The following is an 18,920-nucleotide window of genomic DNA, read 5'->3' as shown; positions in this document are numbered from 1 at the left end:
CAAAACCAGGAAACCTCCGTCTCCGTTAATAGTTAAGGTATAACTCCTCGGAGTGCCGTGAACCTGACTTAGCGGTTTCGTAAGGTTTACTGAAAGGACGATTTGTAAGATGAGACAAAGTTCAAACCAGTCCAATGTCCTTCTCTCAAACTTTTTCAATTTGCGGAACTTATTAGTTAAAAATAAAAAAAGAATGAATGAAAGAAAATTCCTGGAACTCTTAAGATGCAAAGCTCCGGTGATTTGAGCGTCTGCCTGACTGCTTTCAACCTTAAGTTTCCCATGGAAGCCCACCTAGAAATGTTTACTTTGATGGAGCAGGGTTGAGTTTGGATAGTCCTCGACTTACGACTATAATTAAGTATAGAATACAGTCGTAAGTCATCACGGTCGTTAAATGGATCACCACACGGCTGTCGCCGATTTTATGATCTTTTTGGAAGTGGTTGTTAAACAAACGCCATGGTCACTAAGCAAACACCACAGTTCATCAAGCAAACGCATTTTCACCATTGGTGTTTCCTGCCAGAAACCATAAGAAAACAGCAGAAGCCACTAAAAAGGGTTGGAAAAATCACAGTCCTGCAAATTGCCGTAAAACTGAGCCCGGTTGCCAAACGCTCAAAATTTGAACACTCGACCAGGGCACGGCTGCTCAGGGAATTCTGGGAGTTGAAGTCCTTGGGTCTTAAAAGTTGCCCAGGGTGAGAAGCGTTGGTCTACAGGGCCTCTAGCAGTGGTGGGATCCAGCCGGTTCGCACCACTTCGGCAGAACCGGTAGCTAATTTTTTGCTGCCCGGGCCCAGAACGGACTTCTAGAAGCGGCATCCACACAGAGAACCGGTTGTTCCATATTTGAATCCCACCACTGGCCTTTAGTAACTCCTGCTTCTATTGCCCACCCAGGGTCCCCACCCACCTCAGGCCATCGAAACACCCCCTCCCCCCCAAAAAATAGTTTCTTGGACTTCAAAGGAAAATTGCAAGGCAGATATCTGAGAAAATGGCATGCATTTTAGGAGGGGGACAATGGTGGTGATAGCAGAGTAAGGATTTCGACTTCTGGCTATTCAATCCCTCCCTCGCTGGGGGCCGGTCTAGTTGCCTGCAACCTCACTGCCTTCAACAGGGAGCTGGAGCTGGCCACTTCCGTGACTTCCGCGTTGCTCCTGCCCTTTCGCCTGGCATGCCGGGAAGAGGAGGATCCAGGCGAGAAGGGCCTCCATAAAAGAGGATAGAGGCGGTCCTTGACTTACAGTAGCTCATTTAGTGACCATTCAAAGTTTCAACGGCACTGAAAAAGTGTCTTACGGCCGTTTTTCATCTGGACGGGGTTTGCAGCATCTCCGCAGTCACGTGATCAAAATTCAGATCTTGGCAACCGACTCGTACTGTATTTGTGACGGTCGCAGTGACCCCGGGTTGAAATGTGGGGTCCTTGGCGCTCTCTGAGATTGGTGGTTTTCTTGCAGGCTCAAACTAGGTAACCTCATCAGTGCAAGTCGCTAGCACTGATAATGTTACCTAGTAGGGTCATAAAACGTCTGCAAGAAAACCACCAAGCTCAAGGACCACACAGATCTCCTCCTCCTCCTCCTCCTCCTCCTCCTCCTCCTCCTCCTCCTCCTCCTCCTCCTCCTCTTCTCTGCAAACCCCACTCCCTTCTATTACTGATGATGTTACCTAGTAGGGTCATGAAACGTCTGCAAGAAAACAGCCACACTCAGAGAGCGCAAAGGTCCCCTTGAAGAAAAGTCTGCTGGATCACACCAAACCAGCATCCTCTTTCTAGCAGCTGGCCATCTGGAGCCAGGGGCTGCCCACAGATGTCCCTGTCTTCTGACGGGCTGCCTTCCCACCAGCCTGGACCCCAATTTCTTAATCCTGCATCTTCCCTCCTTCCTTTCCATCAGAAAAATGGGGCTCCTTCCCTAGAAACGGGGCCACAAGAACTAAACAGCCCCCCACCCACCCAAATAACCGCACTCTAAAGCAGGAATAGTATAAAGACAACCCTCTTTGGGCTTTGGAGCCCCCAGTTCGGGAGGGCCTGTCTTGGACCGCAAGCACAATTCAAAAAGCCACAAGCAGAACGTTTACACTGGTGGGGGGAGAAGGCTGCCTTAAGAAAGAGCAGCAGAGCCCCCCCTGAAGGTGAATTATGAGGCTGGGGGGACAGGTTGTGAAATACTCCGTTTGGAGGTCATCCAAGGTTGGGTAGATCAAGAGACCAGCAGTTTGCAGAGGGGTAATTAGCATAAAGGAGAATGGGTCCAGATGCTATCATTGAGATGATTGTTGGCTAGTTGCACTGCCTGAATTTCAGAGGGCCAGTGTGAAATGGGGGGGGGGAGGCACTCTGCATGTCTTCCCCCTCCTTCCTTCCCCCAGGCCTGTCTCCGTCCCATTACCCGCCTTCTAGACCTTTATGGCTGGGCCACCTGGCAAGGGGGGAAGGGGACCAGCCTGGACAAGCTGCAGACTGGCACACGTGTGCATACACGGGTGTGCACACCGACCCACAGCTTGCATGGCCCGGTTCTGAATAGGCCATGGCCCGGTAATGGACCACAGCCCAGGGGTTGGGGACCCCTGTTCTAGACCCATCAAAGCTTCTGCATTTCCCTCTGGGTGGAACCATTTGCAATCAAGTAGACAGCAGCTTGTGCTATCTGCAGCCTATGCAGATTTTGCCCCTGTTCAAATTCTTTTCACTTGCAAGGGGTGAAGCCCTGGGGGGCTTAGATTGACCCTGCAGGGAGGGCTGGGCTTGTGTGTGTGTGTGTGTGTGTGTGTGTGAGAGAGAGAGAGAGAGAGAGAGAGAGAGAGAGAGAGAGAGAGAGAGAGAGAGAGAGAGAGAGAGAGAGAGAGAGAGAGAGAGAGAGAGAGAGAGAGAGAGAGAGAGAGAGGGAGGGAGGGAAGAGTTGTTTGCATGGCCTCAGGCTTCATCTCCAAGTTTGCTTCCAGGAATCCTGACTCTCCCTAGGAGCTGTTCCTTCCCCAATGGCCGGAGGCAGCCCTGGCCACACTTAGAGGAGAAATCTTGAGTTTCAGCCAACCGGAAAGGGGTTTTGAGTTCAGAAGACCAAACACCCCCAATATCTAGATGCATAGATGTCTAGATGTCCATCGTGCCCAGTCAAATATATTTGAAGGATCAGTCATAAGTTCATTGAGGGAGGACTGCCAATGATAGCAAAGAATGCAAGAGCCTCCCTGTGCAAGAATAGTATATCTGTCGACAGTGGACCCCAAGGAAGGGTAATTACAGGATCAGGGCAATTTAGGCCTGCTTCTGAGCTTCTCAAAGGCATCCTCTAAGGCAAGGGTTGGCAAGTATGACCCCTTTATGATCTGTGGACTTCAACTCCCAGAATTCCTGACCCAGGATGGCTCAACTCCCAGAATTCCTCCCCTCCCCTAGCATGGCTGGCTCAGGAATTCTGGGAATTGAAGACCACAGGTCGTAAAGGGTCCATAGTTGCCCACCTCTGCTCCAGGACAAAATGGATCATTTGGGGCATTGCCTATAACCAAGTTCTGAAATGAGTGTTATAAACCAACAATCATAAGTCGCTTTGTTCAGTGCCATTGTAACTTCAAACAATCACTAAACCAATGGTCGTAAGTTGAGAACTACCGGCCCTTCCCATGAACCTGTGTGTGTTTCTGAACTCACAGCTCCGTAGGGGTTGCACTTGCGTTCCAGTTGCACGCGTACGAACATTTGCCAGCCACACGGAGCTGCACTGAAGACTCAACAACATAAGTGTCGGCCCCCTTTCCTGAAGCTGGTTGAATGGCTGTGTGCAACTCAACGAGGCACCAATTCTGGGCTGTGCTTGTGCATGCATGCATGAGGTCATGCGCCTCCAGTGCGCCTCCCACCTCTGGCTCTGCCTCTCTGGCTCGCTTTTATCTCTGGGCTCCAGGGAGCATTAAACGGAGTGACAGGAGTGTGCTGACGAAGAGTGGCTTAGCATTGCAGGCGATAAATGATGCTGGGAGGGGGAACAACCAGCGCTCTGCACCCCCTCCCCCTTGGATTTATTTTTAACCTGGCCAAAAATAGCTCTACCTCGGCTAAGCTAAACTTAGTTTTCCCTGCAGCGCCTGTGCAAAGAGGTTTGCCTGGAGGGGGGGAGAGAGAAAGGAACCAACGTGGCTTGATTTATTAAAAATAAGTGAGCAGTTCATTTGTGTTATTTTTCTTCCAGATGTTATAATACGTGCTTTGAGCTCTCTCTCTCCCTCCCTCCCTCTCTCTCTCTCTCTCTCTCTGTCCACACACACACACACACACACATAGAGGCAGTCCTCAACTTATGACCTCAATTGACTCCCAAATCGCTGTTGCTAAGTTAGACATTTGTTAGGTGAGTTTAGCCCCATTTTATGATTTTTCTTGCTAGAGTTGTTAAGTGAATCACTGCGGTTGTTAAGTTAGTCACATTGACTTTGCTTGTCAGAAGGTCCCAAAAGGGGAATCAAGTGATCCCGGGACATTTGCAACCGTCCTAAGTACATGCCAGCTGCCAAGGTCTGAATTTTGATCACATGACCCCGGGGAATGCTGCGATGGTTGAAAGTATGAAAAATGGTCATCAGTCACTTTTGTGAGTGCTCTTGTAACTTTAAATGGGGTGTGTGTGTGCCACCCAGCATTGGTGATAAAGAAAGATAGGCAGTTTATTAATTAGATAGTTTGATAAAGGACGCGTACTCTGGACAATCTCAGAGACACTGTTTCAGCATGCAGGTGGTTCTTGATGGGTAGGATTTGAACCCAGTTCAAAACCGAGACCCAACTATTATTTTTTCCTAGGGTCCAACCCCCTGCCGACTTTAGTTGAAAGCAAACACCTGTGCCAGCAATTGGATTCAGTTCCAAGAACATGTTGTAGGTTACATTGTGTTACAAGCGAATATTTGATGTATAGATAGACTCACACAGGACTTTTGAAAGTTTGTTGCTTGATCCTGAAGTCTTTTCCTGGTTTTCTTGTGTTTGCAACTCTGCAGTACTCGCAGTCTTGAACCTGGGTGGCAAGGCTGGCGTTTCATCATGCTTTGCAGTTGGATATTAGGAAAGCACAGAAACGTCGTTAAAATGAATCAGGATCCTTGCATTATGTCACCATTGTCCTTACTGTGGCTGTCTTCTCTTCCCATTAGCACCTGCTTGTAAAAATTATGTTCAGCATTACAGTCTGGCTTTAAATTGTGTATCATTGTTGAGTTGCCACTGGAGTTTTTAAACCCGTTGCACGCTGCCAGCCTTGCCAAGCAGAAGGAAAGAGTGACTTTGGGCAAAAGGGCTAAAGTGGCAGTTTCTCCCTCCCTCCCTACTGAGTTTTGTCTGCCAGGAATATGTAAAAAGAAAGGCTAACCTGGGGGATTTTGCACATTCCTGACCCCAAAGGATTTGCTTTCAGTACAAAACCTCTGAACTGAAGGGGAGGGGGCTCGCCCCAGGCAGGAAAGCCCCTTGGGCCAGCCTGGCTTGAAAATCGAAAGAAATCGAAAGAAAAAGCAGCCTTTGAAATACAGTTTTCATACACGATTGCATTGTAAGTTTCTATTTCTCTGAGAAGTTTCACCAGGCTTCAGCAGTTATTAAAATTAAGGGTGGGAAAACCAATCTCACCCCATCACCTTCCTCTTTTTGCAGTGCAGTGCTGGGGAGGGGGGGCAGCAATGGCTGAAAATTGGCATTGCTGTCTCTCATTTGGAGGGGGGGGGAAGTCCTCTAAAATGCTAATCTAACACTCATCAAACGACTGTAACACAACAGATGAGGGGGGGAGAGGATTGATAGATGACAGATAGACAGATAAACAGACTAGATAGATAGATAGATAGATAGATAGATAGATAGATAGATAGATAGATAGATAGATAGATAGATAGATATGAATGGAGATAGGTAGATAGATAGATAGATAGATAGATAGATAGATAGATAGATAGATAGATAGATAGATAGATAGATAGATAGATAGATAGATGATAGATAGATAGATAGATAGATAGATAGATAGATAGATAGATAGATAGATAGATAGATAGATATGAATGGAGATAGGTAGATAGATAGATAGATAGATAGATAGATAGATAGATAGATAGATAGATAGATAGATAGATAGATAGATAGATAGATAGATAGATAGATAGATAGATAGATAGATAGATAGATAGATAGATAGATAGATAGATAGATCGAACGAACGAACGAACGAACGAACGAACGAACGAACGAACAGACGGGACGAGGGGAGGAATTTGGGGAGGGGCCACTGCCCCGGAGCCCGCCCTGAGCAAGGGGAGGGGGCCGGGCCGTCCGTCCCTCGCGCTCCCCCCTCGGCGCCTCCCCCTCGGGAGCCCCGCCCGCCGCCCGCCCGGCTTGAGGTCAGATCGGCGGCGGCGATTCAGGTGGCGCCTTCGCCGCTGCCAGCCCGAGCCGGAGCCCTCCGCTGTGCCCGGAGCCCGCTCGCCCCTCGCCCGGCGCCAGAGCCGCAGCGGAGGCTCCGTCGGTGTCGGCGGCGGCGGCGGCAGCATGCGCAACTCCTACACGGTCACCCTGCCCGCCCCGCAGCTGCCGCCCGGCGGGCACAAGGAGCTGCGCCCCCGGCCGCCCTTGCCCGGCTCGCTGCTGCTCTCCACCTTCGTGGGGCTGATGGTCCACAAGGCGAAGGTAGGCGAGGGGGTGGGCGGCCGGCTGGCTGGCTGGCTGGGAGGGAGGGGAGATGCCCCCGGGCTCTTGCCCCGGCTCTCTGCCCCCTGGCGCGGGGCACCGGATCACCCGGGATTTGGGGGGGGAAGGGGGGCTGCGCCCAGCGGCAGTCAAGCCAGATCCCGGGGCGGGAGGTGGGTGGTGGTGGAGGAAATCTCTCTTCGGACTACAGCTCCCATGGTCCTCGGCTGACCGTAGCAGGAGGCGTGCTCTGGCCGGTTGGGAGGGCGCAGCGTTGGGGAAGCAGGGGCTGGAGAGATCGGCACTCTGAAGCCGGCTTCGCGGGGCGGCCGGGCGCGCGTCTTCGGGCTCCCTCCGAGGCCGACTGGGCGAAATGGCTGAAGCGGCTTGCTTTGAATCTCGGTTAGTTCCCGTTAGCTAGGCTGGAATTCAGCCATCGGGTTGAATAAGGTGCGTGTGAAGCCAACCTGGGGCTTAGGAAGGCCCTGGGAGAGCTGCTTTCAAATTGGGGGCGACCAACGGGCTGGGCTGGGACTCCCATGGGCCCCAGGCGGCCTGCTGGGGATGATAGGGGCTGTAGTGCGAGCAGCTCAAAGTTGGGTGATGGAAGAGTGAGAGTTAAATTAGTTTTTCCAGCATTTCCAGGGACGGGTGGGAACGGGGGTGTTTGCAAAGTATGGTCAAAACATCTACAGTGGCTCAGCTGACGTACTCCACACAGGATGCACATAGCAGAAAAGATTTGATGGCATTTTGGCTTTTAGGACCTTATCTAGTAGACACCCCTGGACTGGTTGATCCCTTGGTGGTTGATGCAGTTTGCTACAACATCCTCTGGATCAATTAGTCTTGATGGGGGCACCCCAACGGTTTTCTGGCGCTGCATAAAAGATCAGGAAACTGCTAGCCCCTTTTCCGACAGACAAATTCAATTCAAAGGCATAAGCTGTCCTGAGCCGCAGTTGTTTATGCCTTTGAATTAAATTTCTTAAATTAATTAAATTCAAATTAAACTTCTGATTTCTTTCCCCGTACCCTAACACAGTTCTCCAATAATTCCTTCAATATATCAATGATCCATCTCAGAATATGCGAATACAGCATTTATTCTTGCACCAACTTGAAACCACAAGGGGGGGGAGGCAATTAATTTGTCACTCATGACCCTGCCTGTGTTTAGAAGCCCTCATTTTAAAGAGAGGGGGGGATGGGAGAGAGAGAGAGAGAGAGAGAGAGAAGCAAAAAAAGGGCTGAGGAACAGTTGTTAAGAACACAGCCCTTTGCATGCAGAGTCTGGAAAAAGAGTCACCAACGCATTAGCTGGGCCTCTTAAAAGCTTTGGTTAAAAGCAGCTTGCTGGCTGTTTCCCATTGTAAGAACAAGAGATCAAAATGGGGGGGGGGGGGCTTCCATCTAGCCAGCCAGTCTCCAGGAATTCAAGAGACACATGCATAAGTCCTGGGAGGTTTACCAAAAGCCTCAAAAGGGGCTGAAGACCCTTTGTTTTCCCCTCTTTCCTGCAGAAGAGGGGAATTTGCAAGAATAGCCGGTGGGGAGGGGAGGCAGGAAATACAAAGTCTAAATCTTCCTACCCCCACCCCCCCTCCCCCTTATCTCAAAGGCCTTTCCATGCTCAGGACTCTTGTGCCCCCCCCCCTTCTTTTGTCCTCTGGAGCCAAAGGAGTCATTTTCCAGCAGGGCGCTCATCTTCAATCTTGGGGGAAGGTGACCCCAGTTCCTTTGGGTGGGGCCTCCGTTCAGAGGACCTCCTTCCTCTGAAAATCAGTCTTTCATTTCCCCCATGCAGAGGTTAACCCATGCATAACTGAGGAGGGGGGAGAATTCTGCATTTGAAGGCACAAGGAGCTGCGGCGGGTTGGGTTGCAATGCATGGCTGAAATTCTGAGTTCTGGAGAGAAAAGATCAAGGGTCGGGATTCCTGTTTTTCCAGCTGGGATTGTCTTGCAATATCCTTGGGCAGAAAGCCTCGCAGTGGGATTCATGCCCTTCAGGTGCACCTCGCCTCTTACATAACCACCTGTCTCCTGCACCTGGGGTGGGGGCAGGCCGGTGCCTTTGTTTGCCAGCTGAATGAAGCCCGCCTGGTTATGTAAAAAGCTCAGCCGGCCTCTTTGCCCCGTGCAAACTTGGCACTTCCTTGGCACAAGAGGCTGGGTCTGGAATGCTCCAATCGCAGCTGGCTGGAAGAGAAATGAGGGGACAGCCGAGCCAGTGTGGAGTGTGGGAGGCTCGTGAGCTCACGTGGGGCAGCATTTGATACAGTAAAGAAAGGAGATCAAATTAGCCATCGACGGACACCTAGGCATAAATAATGATCATGCATCCTTCGCCGGTTCTCTTTGTAAAGTTCTCTCACCTCCTATGAAACTTGAGGGAGGGCTGCCAAGCTTCTGTGGACCTCTCACACGTTTGGAGCCTTTATTTGCTGAGAAAGGCAATGCCTCACACTTGGGTGGGTGGGCGAGGGGGGGGTTGATAGGTCCCCATGTGATCGTGATCAAACGTGGCGGTGGTCGGCGGTGATTTTCGCAACTTTTTAAGTAGTGTTTTTCAACCTGGGCAAGTTGGACTTCAGCTCCCAGAATTCCCCAGCCAGCTATGCAGGGCGTTTGGAAGGAGACAACCCCCCTGCCCTCCAATTGCTTTTAGCAAAGCATGCTCCTGGATTATCCTTTAGAAAAAGCCCCTGGTGCCCAGGCACATCCAGACCCTCCAAGGGAGGCCCAGGCACCCATCCCTGTGCTACCAGAGGTGAATTATTTATTTTTTTCAAAAGCAGGCAAGGGAAAACTGCCCAGGATGGCTCAGATCGCGCATGAGAGGCCTTGGTTGTTTTTACTTTTGCTGGCGTGCGAAACGAGATGGCATCTGGGGTTCCTGACAGACTTCCCAGGTATCTAGGTGCACGTTCGCCTCCCTCCCGGTGCGGGATTTGCAAGGGCAGGTTCCCGATGCCAGGCACAGCTGAGGAATGCGAGCTGACAGGTCTGGCATGCCAGAGAGATGTGCCAGGGCTCCGTTCCTCGGTTTCTCCTTGAGGAATTTTTGTCTCCACTTCATCGGGCGGGGAAACTCTTGGGAAGGAGGTGGATTAAGCAAAGCAGGCGCAGCGGGGTCATTTCAGGTGCCGAGCGCCCAGCTCTTCCAACCCTTTGCCAGTCTTTGCCAGGGCCAAAAGGCCTCGATCTCCAGATTGGGTTTTGGAAAAAGGCACCCACCACCCAAGCCAGCTGAAATGTATCAAATCGGACTAGCGCCAAATAAACGCCTCTGAGCGCTGCCAGGTGTGCAGCAGATCAAAGGACCTTGGAGTCCTAGTGGACGAACCCTTGACCGTGAGCCAACCGTGGGCAGCAGCAACCCAAAAAAGCTAACACAATCCTGGGTTGTATAAACAGAGGCATAGAATCAAGATCACGCGAAGTGTTAGTACCGCTTCATAAAACCCTAGTGAGGCCACCCCTGGAATACTGCAGCCAGTTTTGGTCACCATATCACAAAAAAGATGTTGGGAGTCTGGAAAAAATTCAGAGAAGAGCAACTAAGATGGATTAAAGGCCTGGAGACTAAAACATAACAAAGAATGGCTGTGGGACTTGGGTTTGGCTAGTCTAGAGAAAAGAAGAAATAGGGGAGAGATGATAGCAGTCTTCCAGTATCTGAGGGGCTGCCACAAAGAAGAGGAGGGGGTCAAATTATTCTCCAAAGCACCAGAAGGCAGAACAAGAAACAAAGGATGGAAACTGATTAAAGAGAGAAGCAACCTGGAATTAAGGAGAAACTTTCTGACGGTGAGGACCATCAACCAGGTTGCCTCCAGAAATCGTGGCCACTCCATCACTGGAGATTTTCAAGAAGACAGTCACCTGTCTGGGACAGTATAGGTTCTCCTACTAGAGCAGGGATCAGCAACCTGAAACAGTGAAAGAGCCACTCGGAACCGGTTCCCTCACAAAAGGAAAAACTGGGAGCCGCAAAAAATGTGTGCGCATGGGTGTACATGCGCGCATGCGCAGAACAGGGTTTGACTGAAGAGTGGAGCCAAGGCGAGATATGCACCTACCCTGCATATTTGAATTGATTGGTTGAACTTTTTTAGTCCCACTTTTTTTTTTTTTTTTTGGACTGCACATGTCAGAGGACTGGGAGCTGCAGGAGACGGCTGAAAGAGCAGCATGCGGCTCCGGAGCCGCGGGTTGCAGACCTGTGTACTAGAGCGAGGGCTAGACTAGAAGACTCCAAGGTCCCTTCCTATTCTATTCTATTCTATTCTATTCTATTCTATTCTATTCTATTCTATTCTATTCTATTCTATTCTATTCTATTCTATTCTATTCTATTCTATTCTATTCTATTCTAGAATTTCCCCCCCGGTTACTGCTTTTCACGTAATGATTGCTTGTGTTCAGAATTCGAGCATGCAGGCTCTCCTCCTTTAACGACTCTTTGCACTTAACAACAGTAAGGAAAAATTAACAAGGCAACCAGTTCTCACATTTATGACCTTTGCAGGTCTTTAAAGGAAAGGAAAACCCAAGTCAGATGATAAAGCACCGTTGCAGTTTCACTGAGCAACCGACTCACTTAAGGACCAAATTGCCAGTCCCAATTGTAGTGACTAAATGAGGACTTTCTGTACTTTTTGCCGATTGCATTTTCTGCTTCCAAGAATATATTGCACCTTTTTGGCACTCAGTATGGTCACTAAATGAGGACTACTCTACTTCTTGCAGACTGCATTTTCTGGTCCCAAGAATATATTGCAAATTTTTGGCACCCAGGAAAATCTAGCCGGTGGCAGGCATCAGTTCCTGAGTTCCGTAGTCAGCCAGCATCTGTCTTGCGCTTTCCCTGTTTTGCAACCGTGGACACAATTCATCAAGAGCCACGGACGGTTTCTGTCCCCAAAATAGCCACAGATCCCTTTGCCCTGAAGAACTGACGTTTCTAATCCACCTTCTGCCAGGGACGGAGCGAGTTTCCTTTACGTTAACACTGCCTCCCCTGCTCTCCATTTTATCCTTGTCACGGCATAAGTAGCTTAGCCTGGAACACGAGTGAGTTCATCCCTCTGGACGTCATGATAAAAGATTTCCAGTCTGGCCTCTCCAGGGCTCTAAAATACCCCCTGATTATCCCATCGTATTGGCCACGTCACTGGGTGGCTTTTAATAGCACTGATGACAGCACACCCAAAGGAGCATCCCTTGAAATAAGGGACCTCTTTAAAAACGGCCTGCTTTTTACCAGCCATAGGATATAACCTAAAGACGATGTGGGTTTCTTTGTTTTTTTCAAATTTGCCAACTTTTAAGATAGGTGGACTTGCAACGCCCAGAATTCCCTAACCAGCATGCTGACTGGGGATTTCTGGGAGTGGAAACCCACCCTTCTTCAAACGGCTCAATTTGAAAACACTGACCTAGGATGCAGACTCTCGGTGCCTCCTGAAAAGATGTTCAGGTTTTGGTGAGAGGGGGTCTCCTGTGGGTGGGACGTGTACCTCCATCCAGATGGCCCGTTTCTTGAATTCCTGCTGGTTGCATCCCTTCCGCCTTAGATGCCGCTTCTGGGGGAGGAAAGGCTGGAAGAAGAAGGAAGAAGAGCTGGGAAGGGATTGGCTTTGCTTGAGATTTGTGGGCACTGGGTGCAAATTTGCGTATTCCTTTAAGACGTCCTTTCTGTGCTCCCACTGAAGGAGAAGGAGAAGGAGAAGGGGGGGGTGGAGGAACAGGGGAAGGAAGAAAAGGAGAAGGAGGAGGAGAAAAGAGGAAGAATAGGAGGAGGAAGAAGGAGGAAGAGGAGGTGGAAGAGGAAGAAGGAGGAGGGGGAGGAAGAGGAGGAGGAGGAAGCAGAGAGGGGAAGGAGGAAGAAGGAGGAGGGGGGAGGAAGGAGGAGGAAGAGGAGGAGGAAGCAGAGAGGAGGAGGAGGGGGGAGGAAGGAGGAGGAAGAGGAGGAGGAGGAAGAGGAGGAGGAGGAAGCAGAGAGGGGAAGGAGGAAGGAGGAGGGGGGAGGAAGGAGGAGGAAGAGGAGGAGGAAGCAGAGAGGAGAAGGAGGAGGGGGGAGGAAGGAGGAGGAAGAGGAGGAGGAGGAAGCAGAGAGGGGAAGGAGGAGGAGGGGGGAGGAAGGAGGAGGAAGAGGAGGAGGAAGCAGAGAGGAGAAGGAGGAGGGGGGAGGAAGGAGGAGGAAGCAGAGAGGGGAAGGAGGAAGGAGGAGGAGGGGGGAGGAAGGAGGAGGAAGAGGAGGAGGAAGCAGAGGGGAAGGAGGAAGGAGGAGGAGGGGGGAGGAAGGAGGAGGAAGAGGAGGAGAAAGCAGAGGGGAAGGAGGAAGGAGGAAGGAGGAAGGAGGAGGAGGGGGGAGGAAGGAGGGGGAGGAGGAGGAGGACATGAGTCCCCTTGCCTCCTTTTTCGTGCTCGACAGGAACCTGGGCTGTTCAAAGCGCTCGGTGCACAATTAAAGGGAAGCGAGAGCTGTTTGGAGACGGTCTATTTTGGGCAGTCGTCAAGGAGAATGCTGGATTCCTCCCACTCGCACATGGCAAGCGCTATTTGGAGCCACTGGCGCAGCAGCCTCCGTCACCTCACTTTCTGGGGTGCCAGCAGCAAGACGAACCCCTCGAGAGCTGGGCTGGGTGACCCCAGAACTTTCTGGGGAAAGGGCAGGAGTAGATCTCCCCATCTGACCTTTGGCTGAAAAATCCGGCTGGCGATAAAGAGCTGGCCCACATACACACGTACACATCAGGGGGGGTCTCCTGCATCTGAATCTTTGACAGGAGGCTAAAAGGCAGGCTAGGAGGGAAGCAGCTAGTCCTCAAGGTTTGGCCTCAGCTTCCAGAGGGCTGACAGAAAGTTGGAGGTCAAAGTCGGTCTCTGGAAGCCAACGAACCGTGTTGTAAGTGCTTCATCCAAGATTCAAAGATCTTTGCCCTAGTTAACTCCAGGTTTGTCCCTCCTGAAGCTGAAGCGAGGCCAAACTTCCTCCGCTGCATACGGAAGAGGCTGGCTCCTGCTCCGTGCTGGGTTTCCCACCTGGCATTCCCATTTCCCACCCTCCACGGCCCAGTCCCTGCTTAGCCAGAGACCAAAACCCCGTGGGCCAACCAAGCAAGAATTCAGCACTAGGATTTTCCCACGTTTTTTTCTTTCTTCTTTTTTTTTAAGTTGCCAATTGCTCATCAGAAAGCAGAGCAGAAAACATGCAGAACAATGCTGGATTCTTTTTCTTCCCAGGCCAGTGTTCAAAATCGCCCCTCTTCCCTGGTCAGTTTCTCTCAACGTTTCTGGACACTCCCCTTTTCTGCGTTACTCCTTTGGCTGCAGAGCGGATCCACCTGCAGAAGCAAAGGTCACAGGACAGTTGCGACAACAGAGAAGAATCAGAGCCTTCTCCCCCATCTTCCCCCTGCCCCAGCTTGGTCTTTTTCAAAAGTAGCAGCAGGCAGAAGTTCACCAGGTCAACCCTCGGATCTGGGCTTTGCCTAGCCTACCTTTCCTTGCAATCTTTGCCACCCTCGACTGACAACAATTTGTTTAGTGACCGTTCAAAGTTACAATAGCACTGGGGGGAAAAAGTGACTTACAGCCATTTTTTACACTTACAACTGTGGCAGCCTCCCCGAGGCCACGTGATTTCCATTCAGACGCTTGACAACTGGTTCCTATTTATGACGGTCGCAGCGTTCCCCCCTCCCCCGGGGTCACGTGATCCCCTTTTACAGCCTCCCAACCCAGCCAAGTCAATGGGGAAGCCAGATTCACTTAACAACCGTCTGACTCATTTAACAACTGCAGGGATTCACTTAGCAACTGTGGCCAGAAAAGTCGTAAAGTGGAGCAAAAGTCGCTTGAACAAACTTCTCGCTTAGCAATTTTGGGCTCGGTTGCGTTCGTGTATCAAAGATTACCCGTGTTCTTGTTGCTGGTTTGTGGGTTGGTGTGGGTGTGCAAAGGACTCACTTCTTAGGGGTGCAAAGTTCTGCCTTGCCTGGTGCAGGTTCCCCTCCCTGCCTTTCCTGCCCCGTTTCTCCTCCCCCCACCACACACCAAGGAGAGGCTGAGCAAGGACAGCGGCCTCTGGCTCTCTGCCAGCTGGACCTCTTCCGAGCATCCATCCGTGCCAAGAATTTATGTCCCGGCTCTAATAAACTGCCAAGATCCTGCAGTGTTTCTGCTGACGATTCTGACTCGTCACCAGACCGCTTGGAAAGCAAGACTTTGCCCCCTGCCAGTCCTTTGCCCAAGGGGCCAGTCCAGCAGGTGGCCAAGGCCGAGCAGTTCATGCCAGTCTCTGAGCATTGGTGGATTTCTCTAGGTCTCTCGCAAGCTGCTCTGTGTGGCTTTTTTTGTTTTGGTTTTCAATGCACCGATTCCAGAGATGGCTTTGCTAGGTGTGGTATTTTTCGACAAATCGGTTAGAGCAGTTCCCTGATCATTTGTGGAAATGTTTTCTGCATTAAGAAAGAAATAGAGGACTGGAAACATGACGGCAACAGCGTTTGGCGAGAAAGAAGCTGGGATATAAATGGGGGTGTCAGAAAAAGGGGTTCGGTGGCTCTCAGGAGCGTTTAGGTCCCCAGGGCCGTGTTTCTCAATCTTGGCCACATTAAGAGATCTGGGACTTCAACTCCCAGAATTCCCCAGCCAGCATGGTTACCCACTTGGAGGAGAATGATTTGATTTGTGGGGCTTGCAATTTGAATCCTCCAGCCCCCAGGGAGTTACACAGCCAGCATTTTATCACAGTGGATACTTGCAAATGGCTTCTGGGAAAAATAAAAGAAGGCAGTGTCTTCCTAATCTCAGCTGGGTGGGAATCCTTGCCTTCCGTTCTCCCCGTCTCCTTTTGTGGGACCCCCGTGGCGAATTTGGCCTGGAGTTTTGAGTGGTTGTCTGAAGGTTGCCTTTTCACAAATGGGTCTATTTCCTCTTCTTTCTCCACAGAATTCAAAAACGGTACAAGGTCTGACTGGTCTCCGAAACCTTGGGAACACTGTAAGTCTCCCTCCCTCCCTCCATTCCTTCCTTCCTTCTTCCCTCCCTTTTCTTCATTCTCCTCCCTCCCTCCCTCCCTCCCTCCCTCCCAGAGGTGCAGCTAAGCTCTCCAATCTGGGCCGGTTGGGACTGGTTGAGGAAGCTGAGTTGCCTTTGCTGGCTGTTTTACCTCATTTCCGCTTCTCGGATGACACTGCGAGGAGTTTTGTTCTCACTTGCACAGAAGGAAGGGGAGAGCCCCCAAAGAGTTGTGTAACTATTTCAGAAAACAGTGTCACCCTGCCCCACCCAGATGTGACAACTCGAAGGCAAAGAAGATGTATTTGCATCGAGAGAGGGCGCAGGCAAGTAGTGGCCCGCAACGCCAGGAAGCCTGCAGTCCTCTCCGTTCCAACACACACACACACACACAATTTTTCTGGTCCCCGAACCTTCCCTTCATAGCTACATCAGCACACTTTTCTGTCATTTTGAGCAAGGAAGATTTGCTGTGAATCATCCTTCTCATCGTAGCTCAATCAGTGGCGGGATTCAAATATGGGAACAACCGGTTCTGGAAGTCCGTTCTGGGCCTGGGCAACAAAAAATTAGCTACCGGTTCTGCTGAAGTGATGCAAACCAGCTGAATCCCACCGCTGGGCTCAATATAGTTGGGGAGAGGAGAAAGGGAAGGAAAGGAAAGGAAAGGAAAGGAAAGGAAAGGAAAGGAAAGGAAAGGAAAGGAAAGGAAAGGAAAGGAAAGGAAAGGAAAGGAAAGGAAAGGAAAGGAAAGGAAAAAAAGAAAGAAAGCAAACTTTTCATGCCACAAATCTGACATGGCTAATCTCACTTCCCTTCCCTGTAACCCAGCCTTATGTGCCTCTTCTACCACCAGAAGCTCTTTGGAAGTGAGAGAGTCAAGATATCTTATAAAACAACAAATGAACATGGGGGAATTGAGCACTGAAGTTCACCCTCCCCATACACACACACACACACCCTCTTCTAGAGCTAGCATTGGCTGTGTGGGTGGGTTCCCCTTCGGTGCCCATGGGAGGGAGGGAGTTCCCTCTTGGGCAAACATCTGGGTCCTCCTCCCAACCGCAAGAAGAGAGAAAGGAACCAGCATCGGACTTCCTCCTTGCTACCATCCCCCACCCCCAGATAATCTGCTCCCACCCAGTGGCTGATGGAGGAGGAAGAGAAGGAGCAGAGCCAGTAGTAGTAGTAGCACTAGTGGTTGTTGCTAATCCACCTGCTCCCCAAAGATGGGATCTGGGTTGAAGGATGGAGGAAGAGCTTGCAGGGAAGGTCTGAGGGCTCCATAAAGCCATTTACACCCCCATCTTAAAAGCTTCAGTTTGGGAAGCCGACGAACGAAGCCCATCACCAGGCAGTGGTGGGTATCTCTGCACAGGAGTGACAAAACGTGTCTGTGTGTGACTTGTGTGCGCAAGTGCATCGTAGCAATGAGTCAGTCACGGACGCAATGGAACACTGTGGGTGAGCAGGAAAAAAAATAGACCCCAAAAAACCTTCTACTTCTCCTTGGGTGCTTTAATTATTTTTTCACCATAGTAATGCCTCGCTGCCAACTAAAACCTGATCTTCCAAGGAGGAAATCAGAGGGGTACCTAGATTATTATTTTTTTTAACAGGGTCCATCCTGGCACAGAGTTTAGTGGAGGTTATAGTCAGTGACCCCCTTTAATTTGCCAGGGGCTTAAAAAAATACACCTTGTGTAGCAGATACACTTTCTAAATCTGATGCTCTCCAGAGGGTTGGTGACTGCCCGGCCGGTGTGCCTAATTCTTTTTCTGAAAACAGTTCCTGGAGCCAAGCTTATCAAAGGGGTCCCAAATTCTAGCTGGGCAGGTGTCACCTGGAGGAAGGACACGGGGTGGAATGGACGATGGTCTGGCAACCTTCATTTGGGTCTCTCTTTCCTGCCCCTTGTAGTGTTTTATGAACTCCATCCTGCAGTGCCTGAGCAACACCAAAGAGCTGCGTGATTACTGCCTGCAGAGCCAATATGTCCGTGATCTCAACAACAACAGCCGCATGCAGACGTCTCTCGTGACAGGTAAAGGCGGCGAGGTTTTGCCCGGGCACCATGGCAAACACTGCAGGGAGATATCGGTCTTCCCTCTCCTGAAGCCACTTCATGGCAGGGGGGTAAGGAAGGAGGGGAGAAAGCTGAACCAGATGACTTTCAGAGGGAAGGAAAAGCAGGTGGGGGGGGGAAGAGGAGGAGGAGGATCCCTTGAATCAGTAAAGAATATTTATAGCAAAAGCAAAAAAAGTTCTGGTTGTAATGTTGTTGCCTTCTCCTGTGCTAAAGAGAGTCGGAATTTAGTTTTATACTTTGGCAAAAGTTAATAAAAAAAATCAAATCAAAGAATATTTATAGCTTGGGGTTGAAATGAAGGGTCGTTGGTGCTTTCTTGAGCCTGGCTGTTTTCTTGCAGACGTTTCATTATCCAACTAGGTAACACCATCAGTGCTAGTCCTGGTTATGTTACCTAGTTTGGGTCGTGATCTGTGGAACCGTTTACCGGTGGAGCTCCGGATGGCTCCTTCTGACGTGATCTAAAGACCTATTTGTTTGAACAAGCCGGCCTGGTCTGATGGGTTTGGGTTTTATCACTGTTTTTATGTCATTTATTTGTTGCATTGGGCATTGGTTTAATCTCTTCTTAATTTTTGTATTTCTGTATTTTAGTATTTATTGCCCTGAGTCCTTTGGGAGAAGGGCGTTATACAAATTAAATAAATAAATAAAATAAATAAATGAAACCTCTGCAAGAAGACAGCCAGGCTCAGAGAGCACCAAGGACTCCTCAATCCCTTGAATTCTTCTCTCCTTTCCCCCCCCCCTCAGTTCCCTGCTCTTTGCGGGCAGTTGTTAACAACATGGCTGCTGGCCAGGAGGGCCCCACAGGTCTCCTTTAATGTTGCTCACTGCTGGGAAGCAAGCTAGACCTCGTGGCTCTCCACAGGAAGCCACCTTTGCCTAGCCAGGATGGAACAAGATCTAGTTCTTCACGGCCACGCTGGGTTCTTCTGGGCTTGTGGGTTCACAACCCCCTTTGCTTCCTCCTCTCTTTCCAGAATTCGCCAAGCTCATCCAGGCGTTGTGGACCTCGTCTCCCAATGAATCCGTGAGTCCTTCCGAATTCAAGATGCAGATTCAACGATATGCTCCCCGCTTTGTGGGATACAAGTAAGA

General features: G+C 50.3%; 1 protein-coding gene across 2 annotated transcripts in view; it reads left to right on the top strand.

Annotated features, from left to right (window-relative positions):
- Positions 1–18,920, top strand: part of USP2 (ubiquitin specific peptidase 2) — a gene marked incomplete at its 5' end in the record, with an annotated part of 42,518 nt that overhangs the window by 13,723 nt on the left and 9,875 nt on the right. The window contains 4 exons of one of the 2 annotated variants that reach the window (XM_081333634.1): positions 6,422–6,697; positions 15,661–15,711; positions 17,651–17,774; positions 18,803–18,914. In XM_081333634.1, coding sequence (XP_081189760.1) covers positions 6,560–6,697; positions 15,661–15,711; positions 17,651–17,774; positions 18,803–18,914 — 425 coding nt within the window. Of the gene's footprint in view, positions 1–6,421; positions 6,698–15,660; positions 15,712–17,650; positions 17,775–18,802; positions 18,915–18,920 lie in introns of those variants that run through there. The other variant, XM_081333633.1, reaches the window with a different exon arrangement.

This window comes from Vipera berus (assembly GCF_964194415.1).
Source record: "Vipera berus genome assembly, chromosome: 8".
Classification (NCBI taxonomy): domain Eukaryota; kingdom Metazoa; phylum Chordata; class Lepidosauria; order Squamata; family Viperidae; genus Vipera; species Vipera berus.
The sequence above is the reverse complement of the archived record's forward strand: the minus strand, read 5'-3'. Positions and strand labels throughout refer to the sequence as shown.